The sequence below is a fragment of the Podarcis erhardii genome (genome assembly GCF_964252035.2).
Source record: "Podarcis erhardii genome assembly, chromosome: 13".
Classification (NCBI taxonomy): domain Eukaryota; kingdom Metazoa; phylum Chordata; class Lepidosauria; order Squamata; family Lacertidae; genus Podarcis; species Podarcis erhardii.
In genome coordinates this window covers 11,131,515-11,146,122 of record NC_138502.1, presented here as the reverse complement: position 1 = coordinate 11,146,122, position 14,608 = coordinate 11,131,515, and the positions used below count along the sequence as shown (strand labels likewise).

The window sequence follows — 14,608 nt, the reverse complement described above, 5'->3', positions numbered from 1 at the left end:
ATTCGGATTTCAAACAACAACCCGTGAGTAGGACAATTGAAACTTGTGGATCAAAATTATACCTTTGAATTAGAGCCGAGACGGGAAGGTGTAAATAGGAAGTCCGCCTCCCGCTCTTTGTAGAAAGATCAAAGCAAAGACTTTATAAGCTAAAAGCCGTAAATTGACAGCCTGGAATTTCCTGCTCTTTTAACTACCAAATCCCCCTAGACAGCAGGAGTATAGGGGGAAAACAAATCGTGACTTTGCAAATCCTGCAGAGAGTAATTTAAGAAAATAAGTCTTCATTGTTCCTAACCTGGGGACGGAATGAAAGGAAAGAAACTGTCGGTGGTGCCTATAATAGGAATATAAGAAAACTGACAGATAGAGTTGGAAGGAAAAATAAGTCCAATGCTGCCTTCTGCCTGTTTGCTTTAGATTGAAAGGAAACAAAATATCTGAAAACTGAAAGTAACTTTTATTTTCCCTTGTTGGATACACTGTAAAAATGGATGCTAAAAAGTAACTACCCCCCTTAGAGGAGGTCTGCCAGTGCTTTTGTTTTATTTTACAAAGAGAACATAGCAGCTGGGAAAAGCAGACCGTGGGACCAGCTTTCTGACCTTGACAGAATGATGAGAGAGGAAGTTTTATCTGCCCTGGACAAAATATATGATGTGCTGCAACAGATGGATGAGAAAGTGTCTCTTATGAATCAAGAGACGGTCTACATTTAGCTGCAGTTAACAAGGAGGTGCCAATGGAATGTACAGTTACAGAAATTGCACAACAATCTACCCAGGATATTGACTTAGGGCAAGTGCATGAGGTTATGAATGTATCTCATAAGACACAGAGTCTTCAAGTTTTTCAGGATCAGAAGCCGCAACATTGGGAGATGGAATTCGCAGGACACTGGTTAAATTGTGGACTTAAGAGAGTTATTATCTTTGGTGGGATTGTGAAACAAGTGGAAGATTATCTTTGGAATGACTACCCTTTGGATTACAAACTAAATATTGGGGAGTGCAACAGTGGGGAATGGGACAATTGGATAAAAGGAAATGAAGAATTTTACTACATAGAGTCCTCCAGAGATTGGCTCCCCAAAGAGAAAGAGAAGAAAATGCGAAAGAATACAACAGGGAACAAGGATCTATGTAACTACAAACAGAAACAAGCAAACTCACAGAGGGGGCCTGGAAGTGACTTGAGAGCCTCAGACATTAGAACACCGGACTGACAAGGGTTAAAGACTTAAGGACTGACATTATCCGGAACCAGGAAAAGGGACGTTGGAGAAACTAAAAATGAGAAATGCTTTTGTAATAAATTCATATTTATGGAATTAGTGTAATTCTAATGAAATATTAAGAGATGCTAGAAAGGAAGTAATTGGCTTTAGTAATGGTTTAAATCTAAGAACTTTAAAGATCTGAGGACAAGATAAAATTAATGAAATTAACGTAAGAAAAAATGAAGTGGTTTGAGTAAGAAGGGGAAATAAGAATTTGTAAGAATGGTTTGATTATAAACGAAAATATGAGGTAAATATTACATGGGGACATATAATTAAGCGTAAGACAAGTGGCTATGAATTTGCTGAATTAATTTTAAAATGGAATACAAGGAGGGAGGTGAGAGGAAGTCAGGAAAATAAGTAAAAGAATGCTGAGAATTTGAAAGGAGAGATTTTTATTTTTTATTTTTCTTATCCTTTTGTTTTTTGTGTGGAATTTTTGATTTTTGATTGTGGTAATTTTCCTTTTTCTGTCTTTGATGTTTACTTTTTTGTTATCTTTGTGGTCTTTTTTCTTGAGAAAACCTAATAAAATATTATTTTTTTAAAAAAGAAAAAAATGAACTTCTCTCAGAAAGCAACTGGCTGAGTTGGTCAATTAAAATACAGTAGTTGTTAAGGAGAGATGGACTATGGGACTGTGTTGAAACTGAGGTTTTGAGACGGGACTCTGCTGAGAAAAAACGGCTGGATGAAAGGGCTCGTGCCCAAATTATGCTGTGTTTGAGCAACTCTCAGTTATTGCATGTAGCAAATGCCAGCACAGCGTTTGAGTGCTGGAATTTATTAAGGGCAATGCATGTCAGAGAAACTGACCAGAAGGCTGTTCAGGACTGTTATGAGATAAGGTGAGAGTTTGGCAACTCATCTTCAAACACTGAAATCTCTGTTTCTTCAACTACAGCAGAGAGGTAAGCATTATGATGAGACTGACCAAACATACATTATCCTTTCAAGTTTGCCTGAAAGCTGGTTGCCTGTGATTAACAGCATGGAGAGCATGCGTCCCCGAGATCTGACCCCTGAGTATGTGGTTGGAAGATTGACCGAAGAAGCAGAAAGAAGGTCAGATAGACAGGCTGAACTCCAAGAGCGGAGGAGTTACAGTCGAGGGGGCCAGCAGCAGAATCTGCCAATGGAGCAATGCCAAAGGCTTGGACTTGGCCATGGCGGTGAGGAAGTGCTATAGCTACAACCAACCCGGGCATCTCCAACGTCAATGCAGGGCAAGACTTCCAGGAGACGACATGGAGTAGAGACAGCAATCGATGCAGAAACGTAAGCAGAAGGGGTTCTCTTTAGGGAAGAAGAACACGCGTTCTGCTCAGTTTGTTTCTGCATTTTCTTGGGAGGAGAGGAAGATACCTCGAGGAACATGGTTGCTGGACTCTGGGAGCAGCAGGATTATCTGTAACCTTTGGGAAGACTTTAAGATCCTAGGGAAGCCAGCTGATTGAAAAGACTCAATCTACCTTGCTTTTTTAAAAATAATTTTTATTAACCGGCCAATCAAATCAAATTAAATTACATCACATAAATTCCGAATTACAAAGCCGAATTTTAAATTTTGTTGGGGGGACCCATATTCCAAGATCCGAAGGGGAATTCTGATCATCTTCTTGCTACTGCGTTAATGTCCAAATCAGTCCAAATCAATCCAGAGTTCATAATTCTATCCAGTCTTATCTTGCTGTTTCCACATCACAGCTTGTTCATATATTTTCTCTTTTTTCTTTATGATCTCTTCTGATAGTCTCCTTAAGCCGATAAACACCAATAATAATCCTGTGTGAATTTTTCCGTTCTTCCAATCCTCAAATCGAGATGGTTTCCATATATCATTGCCTTCATAGATAACATCGCTCTTTCCATCATTAATCTTGCAACACTGTCGCTCTTAAGTCCCACTGAGGAGTTTCACCCACAATATAAAAACAGCTCTATTTCTCTATTTCTCCTCTCAGACTTAAGTCCTCCGACAGAACTTCCCAATATGGAGACGGCATTGTTAACTGCGTCATTCCAAAGCTCTTATACATTCCACGCTCTTCTTAAAACATGCTTTGGTTCGAAAGTTTATCTCCACACAGCCTTAAATCCACAGCTTAAGTCCTTAAAACGACATTTCTGACTTGTGAGGGGAGGGGATTCTTGTTTAATCACATAAGGAAAGAAAGGAAAGGTTTTTTCCCCTCCCCCATCAGTCATTTGCCATACCGAGTCTTGGCGTATCTTCTCATGATTTCTCTTGTTCCTTCGACTCGTCTTATTTTATCAGAGATCTCTTCTGTTAGCAGTCTTTACTCCTCATTCTTCCCTGAGATATGTGCATTCCTTCATCCAAATTGTTTCTTTTGAAGTTCTTGCAGCTAGTGGCATGAATCAGGGACAGCGTCCAGGAGCACTGGAATCCCACAGGAGGGCTTTGTGCCTAGTCCCCCATCCCCACAAATTCGGGAGTGGTATAGGGCACAGCAGGCAAGGCAGTCCCCCCCCATCCTGGGGGGGTAGGGAGGCTAATTACTCCCATCATGGCCTCCAGATTACCTCGTGTGGGTCGGAGAGATGTTATTGTCAGCCATCTTCCGATGCGCCCCCTAGTGCCCCCCCGACTCAATCTATCTTGTTGATGGTCGTAGAAGCAAGATTGATGGCCAGGGAACATGTTTCCTGCACTGCTTGAACACTACTCTACCAGAGACTCTGTCTGTCAGCAGTTTGGACTATTGTTTACTATTTGTAAGCTGTTTGATTAATGCAGGGTATAGTGTTAAGTTCACACAGAATGGCTGTCTGATAAAGAATGGAACTCAGGTATGTGGCCATGCAAAGTTAGAAAATGTGTTATATGTAATGCAGGACAAGCCTGTTAAAGCAGCCCAGGTGGTTCAGGATAATTTGCCAGTTCATAAGGGGTGTGTACATGAACTGCACAGAAAACTAGGTCATGCCAATTTCTGTGTGCTTTCAGAAATGCAAAAGGTGTGCAAGAATCTAAAAGTAAATAGAATCATAGAATCATAGAATCATAGAATTGGAAGAGACCACAAGGGCCATCGAGTCCAACCCCCTGCCAAGCAGGAAACACCATCAGAGCACTCCTGACATATGGTTGTCAAGCCTCTGCTTAAAGACCTCCAAAGAAGGAGACTCCACCACACTCCTTGGCAGCAAATTCCGCTGTCGAACAGCTCTTACTGTCAGGAAGTTCTTCCTAATGTTTAGGTGGAATCTTCTTTCTTGTAGTTTGGAACCATTGCTCCATGTCCGCTTCTCTGGAGCAGCAGAAAACAACCTTTCTCCCTCCTCTATGTGACATCCTTTTATATATTTGAACATGGCTATCATATCACCCCTTAACCTCCTCTTCTCCAGGCTAAACATGCCCAGCTCCCTTAGCCGTTCCTCATAAGGCATCGTTTCCAGGCCTTTGACCATTTTGGTTGCCCTCCTCTGGACCCGTTCCAGTTTGTCAGTGTCCTTCTTGAACTGTGGTGCCCAGAACTGGACACAGTACTCCAGGTGAGGTCTGACCAGAGCAGAATACAGTGGCACTATTACTTCCCTTGATCTAGATGCTATACTCCTATTGATGCAGCCTAGAATTGCATTGGCTTTTTTAGCTGCCGCGTCACAGTGTTGGCTCATGTCAAGTTTGTGGTCAACCAAGACTCCTAGATCCTTTTCACATGTACTGCTCTCAAGCCAGGTGTCACCCATCTTGTATTTGGGCCTCTCATTTATTTTGCCCAAGTGCAATACTTTACATTTCTCCCTGTTAAAATTTATCTTGTTTGTTTTGGCCCAGTTCTCCAATCTGTCAAGGTCGTTTTTTAGTGTGATCCTGTCCTCTGGGGTGTTAGCCACCCCTTCCAGTTTGGTGTCATCTGCAAATTTGATCTTGATGCCCTTGAGTCCATCATCCAAGTCATTGATAAAGATGTTGAATAAGACCGGGCCCAAGACAGAACCCTGTGGCACCCCACTAGTCATTCTTCTCCAGGATGAAGAGGAACTATTGATGAGCACCCTTTGGGTTTGGTCAGTCAGCCTGTTGCAAATCCACTGAGTGGTAGCATAGTCAAGTCCGCATTTTACCAGCTTCTTTACAAGAATATCATGGGGCACTTTGTCAAATGCCTTGCTGAAATCAAGGTAGGCTACATCCACTGCATTCCCTTCATCTACCAGGCTTGTAATTCTGTCAAAAAATGAGATCAGGTTAGTCTGACATGACTTATTTTTCAGAAATCCATGCTGACTATTGGTGATCACAGACTGTTTGCTTAATGATCTGCTCCAGAATCTTCCCTGGTATTGATGTCAGACTGACTGGGCGGTAATTATTTGGGTCCTCTCTTTTCCTCTTTTTGAAAATAGGGACATTTGCCTTCCTCCAGTCTGCCGGGACTTTGCCTGTTCTCCAGGAATTCTCAAAGATGACTGCCAGTGGTTCTGAGATCACATCTGCCAGTTCTTTTAATACTCTTGGATGCAGTTCATCTGGCCCTGGAGACTTGAATACATCTAAACTAGCCAAGTATTATTCTGGGCTGTGTTTCCTCTGCTGAATCATTTGCTCCAAATTCTTCAGGTCGGGCATTGTTTTCTTTATCGGAGAAGACTGAGGCAAAGGAGGCATTGAGGAATTCCGCTGTAACTGTTTCCTAGATTGCAATGTATGTAAAATGGCCAAATCTAAGAGGAAGCCTGTGGCTTCTAAAAGTGACAGAGTATCTAAAGAGGTTTTAGAACTTGTCCATTGTGACGTGATAGGCCCTTTTCCACAGAAGACTGAAGGGGGCGCCAGATATGCTTTTCTGGTAATTGATGATAAATCACGTTTTAGTTGGTTGTTTTTGTTAAAGCAGAAATCTGAGTGTTTCCCCACATTCAGAGAATGGGTTGCCCAAGCTAAAAAGCTCTTCGCTCAGCCTGTTGTGCAGCTGCAAACAGATAGGGGCGGAGAATTTCTGAACAAACAATTTGGGGCATGGTTGCGACGTAAGGTGATCACTCACCGTTTGACTAACCCTTATAGCCCTGCTGAAAATGGTCTGTGTGAAAGACGTGGGGCTGTAATACAGTCAGTTTAGGACTGCCTGCTAGTGGATGCAGGATTGGACCACAACCATAGGCTGTGGGGCGAGGCTTTTCTGACAGCGAACTTTTTGATTAACAGAACCTGGTCTAGCTCTATAAAAGATATTCCATATCGTGTGTTGTTTGGGAAAGAACCAGAGTGGACAATGCTCCATAACTCGGGTGCTTGGGCACATGTAAATATCTCCAAAGCTCAGCGCCAGAAAGGGGGCGCTAGAGCGCAGAAACTGCGGTTTGTGGGTTATCAGTCCTATGGCAAAGGGTGGCGTTTCAATTTACGCCCAGGACGAGTGGTTCTGTCATGAAGTGTTGACTTCGCTGACCAGGACAGATGGACTGCAATCCATGCCAACCTAGATTGCCTACTGCCCCTGCAAGTAAGAGAAGAGGCTTCTTCTCAGCCATTGGCAACACAGGAGCAGGATGAGGAGGAGGCACAGATTTCCCCAAAAGATGTGGCAATATATAATACTTCTCAAGAGGAAGAGGAACAAGAGCCAGAGATAAGGGGGGAAGAAGAAGTAGTTGTGCCTAGGTGCTCCCAGCATTCAAACAAGGGTGTACCTCCTCAGCGTTTGACCCTAGGAGGAGTGAGAGTATGCAATTGTGTGGAACCACAAAGTTATAATGAAGTCTTAGATTTACCCCCTGGGGAACGTGCTTTGTGGGAACAAGCTATGAAAGAAGAAATGGAGTCTTTTAAACGTAACAAAGTGTTGGAGGTCATAATGCTGACACCTGGTGGCAGAGTGGTGTCATGCAAGTGGGTTTACAAAAGGAAAACCCTTGCATCTGGGGAACCACGTTTTCGAGCCAGATTGGTAGCCATAGGGTTCACTCAGATTAAAGGGGAGAGTTATGATGAAGTGTTTTCTTCCACTGTAAAGAGTGAAACATTTCATTTAATGCTTTCCATTGCTGCTGTAAGACAACTAGCAGTGCACCGTTTTGATGTTGATGCTGCATATCTGCATGCAAATTTAGACCATGAAGTGTTAAGGAGACAACCCCCTGGGTTTGAAGAGGGGAATGGTACAGTCTGGCCTTTGAAAAAAAGCTGTTTATGGTCTCAAACAAATTGGAAGGTATTGGAACCAGTGTTTAAATGAAGCCCTTGTAAAACTTGGTTTTAAAAGGAGTGTAGCTGATCCATGCCTGTACACCAAGGGGACAGGCAACAAATATCTAATGCTCTTAGTCTTTGTTGATGATTTGCTTGTGGCAGGGATTTCCACAGATGAGATCCAGAAGCTCACAAGCCCACTGAAAAAGAGGTTTAAACTTAAAGCCTTATGGCCTGTAAGCAATTACTTGGGAGTAGAAGTAAGTCAGGAAGCAGATGGAAGCTTCCTATTGAGTCAGAAAGAGAAAATTTTTCATTTGATAGAGCAGTTTGGCATGGAAAACTGCAAGCCAGTTCAGACTTCCATGACACCAGATTTCCCAAAGACAGTGTGTGATGATGAATTTGATCAGCCTGAGTTGTATCACTCAAAAATAGGATCACTGTTGTATTTAAGCCAGTGGTCAGGCCAGACATTGCATGTGCTACAAATGTTCTGAGCCAACGTGTATCTAAACCCAGTACTGCTGATTGCTGTGCTTTGAAAAGGCTTATCAGATATCTAAAGGGGACATTAAATGCATGTTTGAAGATATATAGTATACAAGACGAAAAACTAGAAGTATTTGTTGATGTGGACTGGGGAAGCTGTGTAGCTACCAGAAAATCTACAAGTGGAATGGTTATGATGTTTGCCAATTCCATAATTGGATGGAGGTCAAAGAAACAAGGATTTGCTGCGACCTCATCCTGTGAGGCAGAATATGGAAGCCTGTCGCTAGCATGCAATGGTTTATACAGATACTAAAAGATCTAGATTGTAAAGTAGATTTGCCTATCCAAGTGTATGAAGATAGCCAATCGTGCATTGCATTAGCGGGCTCAGAAATAATGAAATCCGCATCAAAACATATTGCTATCCATCATGCAAATGTTAGAGATTGTATACAGAATGGGGTGATCAAACTGGAGTATTGTCAATCACAAGATAATATTGCTGATTTGTTTACTAAGCCTTTGCCAGCAACATGCCATAATGAATTAATGACAAAACTGGGTTTATGTATATATAGTATGTATGTATTGTTTCTGTTGGGGTTTTTCGCTTTTAAGAAACAGAAGGGGTGTCATGGCTAAAATGGCCGCTGTTTCTTTAATGCGAATAAAGCTGGGTCAGCATTACTCAGCGGCCTGCAGCAGGTTTTATATATAAGTGAGAAATGTTAATTTGTGCTGAGGCTGGTGTTTGGTTGATTGGTGCTGGTGTGTATAGTTATTCAGTCGTGTTTTACACAAAGACTTTTAAGAATAAAACTCTGCAAGGATATTCTTGTGGACTCTTTTTGTGCCGACAAGGGTCCGAGGACCAGGCTGAGGAGACAAAGGGAGGTCAGAACCTTTTCCTCCATTTTTGCTTTTTACAAACACTGACAGTCCATTGTCTCCTCCTTGGTGGAGACGGTGTTCTCTGTTGCTTCCAAGAAGAGCTCCAGCTCTCTAATTCTTTGGAGCATAGCTACACGTTCCCCCAGTTGCTGGACTTTGTCTTCTAAGAGGGCAATCAACATACAATTGCTGCAGGTAAAGCTGCCTGCAACCTTTGGCAAGATGGCAAACATTGCGCAGGAACCGCAGGTGACTGCAGGTGTTCCCTCACCCTCCATCTTGAAAACGTGTCTTTGGGGGTGGCTACAGTGGTCCTCCATCTTAAAAAGCATGAAGACAGGACAAATAACCCCCCCAAAAAAACCTAGGTCTCCCCCAACAAACGTTTGAGACTAGCTCCCCTAAATCTAAAAGATGGATCAAACTGTGCGTGCCGCACAGAATCACAGGGGCATTTGCCCATGGGGGCAAACATTCCCAAGGCACAGGGAAAGAGGCTGAGAGGTCATCCCCCAGAATAACCATGAACGGCCATTGCACTCATGTCACATGGCTGGTGTGAATCCAGATCCACTCAGCCAAATTCCAAGATGTTGACTACACCATGCTACATTTTGGAGTCTCCATTTGCTACAAGGTCTTCTATTATGAGCTTCTAACTTCTAATTTCACGCATACACCACTGGTCTATTATTACCTAATGAAAGGGAAATTAAAATAACAGTTCTGAATATTTTCTTCAGCAATTTTCTTCTGCAATTCCACAGGGAATCCCAAGCAATGGATTAACAACTACACTCCTGCTTGTTTATTAACAAGTCTATAATTAATATGCTGCTCCTCAAAAATCCCTGTGTATTTTCTTTGGCCACTGGCAACATAACACAAAGGATACTACAACTTAACCAGAATTATTTAAATAGTGTCTGGGATCAGCAAGTCTGATTTTGGATACTCCCGGATTGTGTCCTCTCAGGAAATTAATCTACCATTTAAATGAGACAATTTTTATCTTGGAGAAACCTATTCTAGTGTTGCCAGAAAAACCATAGTTTCTGCATAAAACAAACAGTTGTCTTTGTATTAAGGATGGTGGTTTTAGTGTTCTTGCTGCTGGAACTGATTTCTTACAATATATGTGAGGCTCACATAGCAAAATGCAGGCTCCAAGGTCCACACCATCCACTTCACACGTATCATCAGCCAGGAGATTTCATCATTGGTGGCATTGTTTCCCATGGTGGCTTCTTCTCCTCTCCAGCAACATTCACTGAGGAGCCCCCACCAGCGCTGCCTGAAGAGCTTGTGTAAGAACTAAGCCACTCATTTCATTACATGAAAGGAATGATCAATCCTAGAGTTGCAGCCTCAGAATAATGAGTGAGGCAACAAACATTTACCCTTTTACCTGGGGGAATCCACTTTAGATATGAATGGGACTTATGATGGTGCAAAAAAATTGGAACGAATCTCTTGTGAATTAAGGGAATACAGGAGAAATTCCCATTTCTGGATAGAGAAATGAATATAAATGTATTGAAATGTATGTATGTATGTATGTATGTATGTGTCTGAGAGAGGCCTTTTGATCAGCAAATTTTGATAAACTTTAGTAGTTCAGATAGAGTGTTAGTAAGAATGAATTTTTAGAAACCTGTTCTGAAGCTGAATGTTTCATTGTCTGATCTAGGCTAAGGTTTGTTAAAGCACTGAGAGGTACTTATTATGAAGTATAGAATTCAGTGAATTCCAATTACCATTACTGACTCACGAAAATGAGGTCACTGCAGGGAGAGTCCAGAGACTTTGTCAGAAAAAGACAAAAGACGTCCCATGGGGCCCACGTTAGGAACCCCTGCTCTAGATACTATAAACCTTAAACAATTAGAAATTTGGGACAAAAGTAACAACATGAATTCCAATAGGGATAAATGCACAAATCTAAGATGAGGATCACTTAGATTGCCAGTAGTTCACGTGGAAAGGTTCAAGGGATCTACATCAACAGAAGTATAGTGTCCTGAGCAAAGGAAGTAATAGTACCTCTCTATTCTGCCTTGGTCACCTGGAGTCCTGTATCCAATTCTGACCACCACAATGGAAGAAGGATATGTATTAGCAAGCTGAAACATGTGCAGAGGAGGGCAACAAAGATGGTCTGGAAACCAAGCCTTATGAGGAATGGTTGAGGGAGTTTGATATGTTTAGCTATTGTGAGACTGAGAGGAGGAATGATAGCCATTTTCAAATATCTCAAGGGCTGTCACTAGGAAGATGGAACACACTTGTTTTCTCTTGCTCAGAAGGTTAGGACAAAAATCAGATTCTTCAAGTTACAAGAGAGGAGATTTCAACTAAACATCAGAGAGAATCTTCAATTGATAAAAGCTATTCAATAGTAGAATTAACTTAGAGTTAACCCACTGATTCAATATGATTAACTACTGTGTTGCTGTGTAAAAGGATACATCTGTTGAAGTTCCTGCTGATAGAGTTTGCAAATCTCATTCTAGGGTGGTGCCTAAGGGTTACCAGCACATCGTGGCCTTGGCATTTGCAGTCAAGGAGATCAACGAAGACCCTCACATCCTACCCAATATCACCTTGGGCTTTCACTTATATGACAGCTATGTCAGTGCAAGGAGCACATATCTTGCCACACTGCTGCTTTTATCCATGGTGAAGAAATGTGTCCCTAACTATATATGTGATGTTGAAAATAATCTGACTGGGGTCATTGGGGGACTGGATTCTGAAATCTCCTTTTATGTGGCCACTGTTTTGGATATCTATAAGATTCCGCAGGTAGGACACCTATGTACAATACCTCATTAGCTTGCATAGAGGAATAGGCAGGTTCCTCGGAATCAGTTCAGGGTGAAGATGAAATTGCAAGGAGAATGTACACCACCTTGAGATCCTTGGAAAATAAAGATGGTACATAATTGTAATATAAGCAAACAGACAGACAGACAAACCCTCTCCAGTCATCAAATCAAAGGTTTAAAAATGAGAAAAGGGAGATGATCCCAGGTTTCAGCCCATTTGCATGTGTGTCTTTTGTAAAACTGAGAGAGAGGCAAATAAACCCTGAAACATTGGCAAAGGGCGTATTTGACTAACAAGGTTCACCGCATAATGTATATGAATACTGTGGGGGAAAAACTACTTTGTCTTTTCTCTTCCTCCATTTACTTTTTAGCTCATTTATGGCTCTGTTCCGGTGATGAATGATAAAAGCCCAGGGCTTCCCTTCTACCAGATGGCAGCCTCAGAAGCCCTTCAGTATAAGGGAATTCTCTCTTTGCTTCTGCATTTCAGGTGGACATGGATTGGAGTTATTGCAATGGACAATGACAACGGAGAAAGATTTCTGCAAACCATCTCTCCAATATTTACCAAGAGTGGTGTCTGTTTTGCATTTCTAGAAAGAATCCCCAGTTTAAGTTTTATTTCTGAAATTGATCACATGCTGCAACAGGGGACAAGTATAAACCATAAAATTTTTAGCAGCACAGCTAATGTAATTGTTGCCTATGGAGAATCTTATTCCATGGCAACTTTTAGATGTCTTCCATACCTATCAGAAGATGATGACATGACATACAATACAAAAAGTAAAGTATGGATAACAACTGCCCATGTTGAGTTCACTTCATTTGTCGGTCAAAAGAACTGGGATTCAGGAATATTCAATGGTGCTATATCCTTTGAGATTCACTTCAGAAACCCACCAGGATTTCATCAGTATGTTGCTCACATAAACCCTTCCAGCACAGATGGGGATGGTTTTATCAGGGACTTCTGGCAACAGGCCTTTGAATGTGTATTCCCAGATATGACTGCAGACAAGGTGGAGGGGAATATTTGCACCGGAGAAGAGAAGCTGGAGAGCCTTCCCGGATCATTTTTTGAAATGAGCATGACAGGCCACAGTTATAGCATCCACAGTGCTGTCTACGCCATGGCCCATGCTTTACATGCCATGTTCACATCCAGACTCAGGCACAGAGGAATGGCATACAGAGGAAGAGGGAAGAATCAGAATCAACAGTTTTGGCAGGTAATAGGCTGAACATCCTCAACTGGAAGAGTCCTGTTATTCTCTGATAAAGTATGGGTTTTCAAAATGTTGTCAGTTTGCTCATTCCTCTCAGAGAAAAAAAGGTTTTGTATGACAGAAGTTTGGAGATCACTGAGATGCCACTGGATTCACACATAAGAAGCAGCTGTAATGGTTGAGAGAGATGTTCATCATTCTCTCTATCCCATACACACCAAATCGTACCTCAGAGCAGGTGATCACACACCACTCTGGTGTCTCCTGAGATGAACAGGGACAGAGGAAAAGGGGATCTGTGGGCCGGGGCATATGAAGAAAGGTTGTAAAAATGGGGAGAGGGATGTGGAAGAGAGAAAATTGGTGGTCTCTCCATGCTTGGACCTGAATCCACTGACACTTGACTGAATCACCCCCACCAATTGAGGTTTTTCCTACAGGAAGAAAAAAAAATGCTCCGCTCTGCATTAGACTGCAGCTTTTTCCAAACATGTGCCTTTTCTGTTTTCAATCTAGCTCCATCACTTTCTGAGAAGTATCTCATTTAACAATACGGCCGGAGATGTGGTCTTCATCAACCAGAATGGAGAGGTGGTATCTAGCTTGGATATTGTCAATTGGATTATATTCTCCAACCAAAGTTTCAACAGAGTAAGCGTTGGGAGGATAGATCCGCAAACTTCTCAAAACCAATCATTCATCCTTGATGAAGGTGCCATAACATGGCACAGTTGGTTTAATCAGGTAGGGCCACATTATTAGATAATTCCAAAGAAATTCAGTATTGCCTAAGCAATGATCATTCACCTGCATGTCTACTCACTGTCTTTTAAACTGCATGTTCCTGTGTAGAACATGACCAGTGCATACAGAGAGCCTGTGTAGAACATGCATACAGAGAGCCTGTGTAGAACATGATGCATACAGAGAGTGTGGTGTAGTGGTTAATCTGGTGAACTGGGTTCGTGTCCCCGCTCCTCCACATGCAGTTGCTGGGTGACCTTGGACTAGTCACACTTCTCTGACATCTCTCAGCCTCACTCACCTCACAGAGTTTTTGTTGTGGGGGAGGAAGGGAAAGCAGAATGTTAGCTTCTTTGAGACTCCTTAGGGTAGTGATAAAGAGGGATATCACATCCAAAAACTTCTTCTTCATACAAGTACCAGATTAAGAGCCAAAATGTTACTGCTAGAAGTCACTCATGGTATAAAGGCAAATGTTTTATTTTATTATATTTATAAATATTTTATATATTTCTTAACAATTGTAAAATACTGGTTTTTAACTGAGGAAAAGAGGATAAGCCCCAAGATTTTGCCTTTCTTGCTAAAAAGTGGGGAACTGCTATGTAATCACAACACCTTACACATCCCCGAACAATAGAGGGAGTATGACATCACTTCAAACATTACTACTACAGTGGTACCTCGGGTTAAGTACTTAATTCATTCCAGAGGTCCGTCCTTAACCTGAAACTGTTCTTAACCTGAAGCACCACTTTCGCTAATGGGGCCTCCTGCTGTTGCTGCGCCGCCAGAGCACGATTTCTGTTCTCATCCTGAAGCAAAGTACTTAACCTGAAGCACTATTTCTGGGTTAGTGGAGTCTGTAACCTGAAGCGTATGTAACCTGAAGCATATGTAACCCAAGGTACCATTGTACTAAAAAAAAAAGTAACCATTTTACATATTTCTGAAATGCTAACTCAGCTTA

General features: G+C 41.9%; 1 protein-coding gene across 1 annotated transcript in view; it reads left to right on the top strand.

Annotated features, from left to right (window-relative positions):
* The window catches only part of LOC309326571 (vomeronasal type-2 receptor 26-like), a gene marked incomplete at its 3' end in the record, with an annotated part of 37,398 nt that overhangs the window by 19,996 nt on the left and 2,794 nt on the right, over nucleotides 1-14,608 (top strand). The window contains exons 3-4 of the mRNA XM_081835416.1: nucleotides 12,037-12,897; nucleotides 13,411-13,638. Of these exons, the coding sequence (XP_081691542.1) occupies nucleotides 12,037-12,897; nucleotides 13,411-13,638 (1,089 nt within the window). The remainder of the gene's footprint in view (nucleotides 1-12,036; nucleotides 12,898-13,410; nucleotides 13,639-14,608) is intronic.